General features: G+C 37.7%; 1 protein-coding gene and 1 pseudogene across 2 annotated transcripts; one reads left to right on the top strand and one right to left on the bottom strand.

Moving 5' to 3' along the window:
* The window catches only part of LOC135539671 (ERC protein 2-like), a 364,220-nt pseudogene that overhangs the window by 94,294 nt on the left and 262,914 nt on the right, over positions 1-7,012 (bottom strand).
* LOC135526914 (uncharacterized) lies at positions 1,851-6,469 on the top strand. 2 transcript variants are annotated; one of them, XM_064955593.1, is made up of 9 exons: positions 1,851-2,143; positions 2,477-2,515; positions 2,795-3,082; positions 3,247-3,351; positions 5,152-5,170; positions 5,279-5,310; positions 5,420-5,524; positions 5,767-5,807; positions 5,946-6,469. In XM_064955593.1, exons 1-9 carry the CDS (start codon positions 2,086-2,088, stop codon positions 6,036-6,038), a joined length of 780 nt encoding a protein of 259 aa, XP_064811665.1. In that variant the 5' UTR covers positions 1,851-2,085; the 3' UTR covers positions 6,039-6,469. The 2 variants fall into 2 exon arrangements, with proteins under 2 accessions (XP_064811665.1, XP_064811659.1); XM_064955587.1 differs by having other exon boundaries at positions 1,854-2,143; positions 2,477-2,521; positions 5,946-6,468.

The raw sequence follows: 7,012 nt of genomic DNA, 5'->3' as shown, positions 1-7,012 counted from the left end.
TGTTACCGGTCTTCTAGCCATCGTTGATCCATCTTTCATTTTCCATTGGTTTTGTCTTTATTTTCTACACACCTAGTTTTCATTATACCAATTACATGTTAATGTATTTAACCCTCTGTTTCCCCCATGTTTGTTGTACGTGAATATTTCTATGTTCAGTTCCATTCATGATGGCTTACTTTTCGACGGGTGCTAATGTTTACCGTTGGTTATTGGCCAAGTGCATTTATTTACCTTGTGCCTTTGTTTTTTTGAGTAAAGTACGTTGCTCACCCATTTTTCTCTCCTGCGCCTGACTTCATGCACCAGATATACTCACCTTCTGACAGTTATCTCACGAACCTTGAGCTTGGAGAGACCAAACAGCATCTAGCAGTGACAAGAAGTCAAACAATCATCTTACTCATTCTGGGAGAAAAAACATCCTTCAAATGTCTTTGTGTGTCTTCTGTTGTCCATTTACAGTGCATTTATACAGATGAAGTACATTAGTAAAATGGAGACTGTCCATTAGCAGTAACAACTCAGTCACACAGCACATAATGACTTACATTCCACAGGCTGATCATGTAATTGTTTTATATACAGTACCATGAATGCACATTTGTACAGCATGGTCAACCAACCAGCAGGTTAGTTTTCTTAGGTGACGAGAGGTGGCTATAATACTGTAGGAGAGGTATCATAGCTATGATACATAGTGAAAGTATGCATGTGTTCTCAGTTCTTCATGTATAGTTTATAACCAGACATACAGTACTATTTACATAGAGAACAGCCCTCATACATGTCTGAAAGAAAGTCACCTTTATTGAATGAATATAAACAAGCTGGCCAACACTCAATAGTAATATTCTGATACAGCACATACAATAGCAAACGTCTGGGGCAGTGGAGACAGGCTCCTACAGTAGGTTTTAAAACACAGTATCCATGCTGAACAGAACATTCTCTCTCTTTCTCTCAGGGGGTTTCCTGCAACCGAGTGTTTTGATTCTTTCTCTCTATTTCTTTATCTCTTACACATACACATGTGCTCACACACACACCTACGTATGCATGCACACACACACACACACACACACTTCTCACATATTTTCACCCACAACATCCAAAAAATGTACCAACTCTCTCATGGCACTGCACAGGCTGTCTACTAGGGGGACACAATAGGTGAGGAGACATGCACCACTCTCAAACACAGCATCATGATGCAGAGGCAATTCATGTATGAGGACTGGAGAATCATTTTATCTTTATTTAACTAGGCAAGTCAGTTAAGAACAAATTCTTATTTTCAATGACAGCCTAGGAACAGTGGGTTAACTGCCCGTTCAGGGGCAGAACGACAGATTTGTACCTTGTCAGCTCGGGGATTTGAACTTGCAGCCTTCTGGTTACTAGCCCAATGCTCTCTAGACTACCCTGCCTCCCCATCATGGGAAAAAGCGTACGTTCACTCAAGCAAATCTTTACTGTACAGTGGAAAATATTCACTTATACAAATAGTACAGTACCAAACTGACATATTCAATAAGCCAAACTGATTAAAACATTTAATCAAGAATAACTTAAATACAAACGCCATTGATAAGTAAAAAAAAAAAATCTGCCATTGGTCAGTGTTTTGTTTCATCCAAAGGTTTGCATTTTCAACATCATGCAATAAATCAAATGCAACTTGTACACGACAAAGAAAGTGAATCTGTCTGCCTGTATTAGGCTTCTCATACTCTGAATCAGGCCTTTTACTCCTTCAATTACTATTGGTGATGTCTGTTGGCCTTCAACTCCTGGGTTGTGTTCATTAGGCACCAAACAGAAGAAAAATGGACTGAAAAGGGGAAGAAATGCTCATTCACATTTTCCGTTGCAAATTGCTACAGAAAACAAAAATAATGACTGATCAATTATTCTGATCTTTCCTCTGCAACATTTGCCACACTTTCCGTATGAGACTGGTTTCTGATATCTGTGGTTTTCCTGTGAACAAGCTCCACATCTACTTCTCTATTCAAACAATCCTCTCTGACACAGTCACCATCTTCTGTGAAGTCACACTAACAGTCTGTAGATGTCTGGTAAATGTCGTTGTTCATCCCTGATATGGCAGGTCATCTGTTTCTGGTCATCCTCCTTTTCGGTGAGTTATTCCTCCATTCCAAGTTCCATCATCTGTTAGTTCTTCAGGATTCTCTCTCCTCTTTTAATATTTTACTTCAGGAACTCTTTATATATTTCTGAATCTCATGGCTGTAATAATTGTGTCTTATTCCATTGACCATTTTATTTATGTATTTTTCTCTATCATTATATTTTGTTCAGATCAGAATGACTACTGCTTGATAATGTGCTCATGGATCCATTGTAGTATATGATACTTTACCAACTTGTGCAAAGTGTTCCTGTCTCACATGTTAATTTATTATTTAGAATGGCACATTTTCCTGATCAAGACTTATTTTGTTATTTCCAGACACCTTCCAATACATCAAAGCCCAAGGTCATCACCAAGGTCATCGTGAGTGTTTAAAACTAGAATTATTTACTTACATTTTTTGTGTTGGTCAAACTATTTTTACTACATAATTTTACAATCAATCACTCAAAGTTATCATGCTAACCTGAACTACATAATTGTAGATACACTGTTATCATCTAATAGACAAAAAAGTGACTTAATTGTTTTTCTTTTTCAAATGTATATCAAGAGGTGCAATATCTATGAGTACTTAAACATTGAAAATTAATTTATAATTAAATGAAAAGTGACATCATCTCTCTGACCTCACAGACCTTCCTCCTCCCAGTCTGACAGTGAGGCCTGCAGTCATCAAAGAGAGAGACTCAGTTCAGCTGAGTTGTGAGACTCCTCCATCTCTCAGTGTGTTTAACTGTTACTTCTACATAAAAGGGAGGAAGAATCTTCCAGACAAATCCTGTACTCAGACACTCACAGGAACAGAGCTGCTCAAGAGGGCAGATCAAACGTTTCCAGATGTGGTCAAAGTGAAGTGTTACTATGATGTAGTGAGGTCTCACACATCTCCTTTAAGTAACCCTGTCTCAGTCACTGTTCGGGGTAAGTAGGTGGTTCATAAAATTATACACTTATAATACAGTATAATACACAATAATATAATAGTATAATATAGTAAATCTATAGAATGAAACACCATAATACATAGTTAAACCATATTTATTATGCAGATCCCTGAAAATGAGATCGATATTGTTGTATTTCAGAAACCGAAACAGATGTGCAATTTTGGCACGGAGCAGTGGGTGTGGCTTCTGGAGTGGCCATGTTACTGATGGGATTGACAGCTGTCTATCTCTGCTGGAGGACCAGTGAGTACTTCTGATTCTGCGTAACAAATAACTTGCAAACATTTTCCTTTTTCATATTAATGTAATTGCCTTTGACATGGGTTAATCTTTCAACTCCTTTTCGTGATGTTGTATAGGGTAGGCTACAATATATGGGGCGGCAGGGTAGCCTAGTGGTTAGAGTGTTGGACTAGTAACTGAAAGGTTGCAAGTTCAAATCCCTGAGCTGACAAGGTACAAATCTGTCGTTCTGCCCCTGAACAGGCAGTTGACCCACTGTTCCTAGACTGTCATTGAAAATAAGAAATTGTTCTTAACTGACTTGCCTAGTTAAATAAAGGTAAAATCTATCAACTAATTTTGGTCATATTGTTCAGGGTAGGATATATCAGTTAAGGCAATACACAATACTGCCCCCTTTGGAGGAATTGCATGCCCATAGTAAACATAAAAGAAATCTGTCCAAAATTGATAATATATGCATATAATAATAATAATTGAATAGAAAACACTCTAAAGCTTCTAAAACCGTTCGAATTATGTCTGTATGTAAAGCAGAACTCACAGGGCAGCCATTCTCCCAAACTCTCTCTCTCATCAGGAAAGTTACCCCAACTTTGACGTAATCGCCCACACCCTTCCCAACCAGCTACGGATCTGGGAACAGTTTCTGTGTGGTCAGCGTGCTGTGTTCTTTCAATGGGGCGAGTAATGGAGAAAATCCCGCGAGCTTTGGCCCGTTGGCGGGCAAAATACTGAAGTGTCACGAGAATTTAGCTGCGCGTCCTGGCGCAATTGTAGACAGGGCACTCATTGTTCCAGGTCGTCTGAGAAGAGTTGTGTTCTTTCGGTCGAATCGCCAATTGTTTTGTACGTTAATAACATCCTAAAGCTTGATTATGCACTTAGTTTGACAAGTTTAGTCGACATATAATATGTAATTTTGAAGTTTTGATGCGCAACTGTGCGGGACCAGAAGTCATTTTGGGTGCATTTCAGCTGAAGCTGTTAGCATATGCTAATACAAAGACACAACCTGAAACCAAACGATGTATTGGGTAAGTTTGACTCCTTCCACTACATTCTGATCGAAGACCATCAAAGGTAAGGGAATATTTACGTTGTAATTTTTGTATTTCTGTTGACTCCAACATAGCAGAGAAATATTGCTTATGTCTGAGCGCCGCCTCAGAATATTGCCTAGTGAACGAATTCTGTAACGTTAAAAATAAATGTAACACAGCGGTTGCATTAAGAAGCAGTGTATCTTTCTAACTATATGTAGAACATGTATATTTAGTCAAAGTTTATGATGTGTATTGCTGTTATCTGGCGTTATCTGGCGGAGCTATTTATAATTTCTCCGGACATTTTTTTTTAGCATTTTTTGAACATGGCGTCAATGTAAACGGAGATTTATTGATATAAATTGCATATTATTGTCCTATTACTGTCATCTGATGAAGATTTTCAAAAGGTTAGTGAATTATCTTTCTTTTAATCCTGCATTTGTGATTGTGTCTTTTGCTTGACAATATGGCTACATATTGTATGTGTCCTAGTGGTGGTTTGATATACATATGTGCTATGTTTTCACCGTAAAACATTTAAAAAATCTGACTCGCTGGGTAGATGAACAAGGTGTTTATCTTTCATTTGAGCTATTGGACTTGTTAATGTGTGGAGGTTAAATATTTCTAAGAATATTTTTGCATTCTGTGCGCCATCTTTTGAGTTGAGCTTGGGGGGGTGCCCTTAGGGAACGTGTACCGTGATGTCGATATATTGAATATAATTAATCTAGCCTAATCTGTTTTTCAGGGAAAACCAATTCTCTGAGGTAAGAATTCCCTTGTGAATATGATGTAGATTGTATCAACAATTAGTTCTGTATTGTCCATGATGATATGTTCTTACCACAACCTTCTTATACATTTATTTTGTACAGACCTACAGCCAGACAGGATGATCACAGACAATGTATGTTCCAAACAAAATACGTCAAACATACACACACTACTAACACAACTACACACATACATGTACAAACACATATTCCAATTACATTTTCATTTATTTTCTGTTGTAGGTGATTTGGTGATGGGAGCTATGAGCAGTGCAGGCATGTTGGATTCAAGGGATGCTGGGATCTATTCTCTCATCACCTCTGTACCGTCCACGTTCTTTCCCTCAGGTTAGTTTGTAACAGAATGTCCCTGTCTTCCCCACCTGGGACATACATGTGGACCTTCAGCACACTTTTCACTCAATGTCACCCGCACTAATAAAACATAAAATAAATCAGAGCATCTTAAGCGCGAGAACAGAGCTGTACGTCTACAGGGTGGTTTGAGTCAGGAGAGAATTGACATTAAACACAGCAAAGTAACACGGACACACACAAACTCTAACTCAGGCTCCCTCTGTGTTGTACAGGCCCTGTTGAAGAAAATGGAGAGTCACCTGAAAACGACAATGTAAGTTCAGAATCACCCAATGTGTTTGATGATTGTGATCGACTCTGTTTCAGACTGATGTTTCATCCATTTAGAATACATTACATTTACAGTACTGTGCATTCAAAGGACTGACGTTAAACTGTTTCCTTTCTCTAGTCTGATATGTACCATGTATACAGCTCAATCCCCGACAGACCAGCAACCTCAGCCCAGCCTGATGGGTTGTACAGTCTTCTGCAGACACACTGACACTACACCTCTGGCTTTCTCTAGCTATGTCTCACACATCTCACACAAATACCCTCTTTCTCACGTGATGTCCTTTATTATCACTCTTCAATTTACTGTAAATACGAGTCTCTTAGCAGGTAATATATATTTTACATATGGACACATGGCTTATGTTACATGCCTGTCCATAATATCTGTTACTGTGTTAGCATTTTTATTTTGGAGTTTGGAGCATAATTTTATTTTTTCCTCCTAGTAAATGCTGTATTTATGTATATTCTGTGTGATTCCTCCTTCCATAACGGTTGGATACAATTTCTTAAATAAATGTGTTCGGAGTCAAAAGGTAAATACAGACAATTTAAAATCACAATATCATCAGTTAATCTATTGCATTATGAGGCTATATAGTGTTTGTCTACATTTACTTTGTACCAACATTGGAGTTAAACAAGCTGATATTTTTGGGTCTTGATTGGGAATGACACTTTAACTAAGCTGCTGTAGTCATGAGGCATTTATAAGTTATATTCTTGATGAATCAATGGGTAGATATAATGAATTTATTGGCCCAAAAATGTATGTATTAACTGCAGATTGCCTCTTTAAGACACACATACTGTAGGCCTACAAATTGATTTAGCAGACACCTTTTCATCTTTCTGGGTGGACAGAAGATGGTGAAATTACTTATTTGGAGGCTGCTGCTTTTTTGGGGGTGGCATTATCAACTACTAACCTCAAATTAGACTGTATAAAAAAGTTGGCTTAAAAATAAAACTGTATTTTCTAGCCTCTAAACGGAATGGGATTCTTTATGTCCTTCAAGCAACTTAAAACAAAAACCACAGGCTTAATCAGAACAGATTCTGACAATTAGGTAGTATTATTATTATTTTGCTGAATTCTTTACTGTCATGTTTATTTTCATTATATTTTAAATAACTTACAAGAAATAGACTTTATGACATTGTCTTTAAGCATTATGACCA

The sequence above is a fragment of the Oncorhynchus masou genome, chromosome 5, assembly GCF_036934945.1.
Source record: "Oncorhynchus masou masou isolate Uvic2021 chromosome 5, UVic_Omas_1.1, whole genome shotgun sequence".
NCBI classification, from domain to species: domain Eukaryota; kingdom Metazoa; phylum Chordata; class Actinopteri; order Salmoniformes; family Salmonidae; genus Oncorhynchus; species Oncorhynchus masou.
This window is presented reverse-complemented; position numbering and strand designations above follow the sequence as displayed.

What these genes read in the sequence shown, in the direction of transcription:
- LOC135526914 (XM_064955587.1), top strand. Translation starts at nt 2,086, where the DNA reads ATGTCGTTGTTCATCCCTGATATGGCAGGTCATCTGTTTCTGGTCATC. An exon ending in TCTGGTCATCCTCCTTTTCG is followed by an intron (nt 2,144 to 2,476) that starts GTGAGTTATTCC and finishes TGTTATTTCCAG; the next exon opens with ACACCTTCCAATACATCAAA. An exon ending in TGTCTCAGTCACTGTTCGGG is followed by an intron (nt 3,083 to 3,246) that starts GTAAGTAGGTGG and finishes GTTGTATTTCAG; the next exon opens with AAACCGAAACAGATGTGCAA.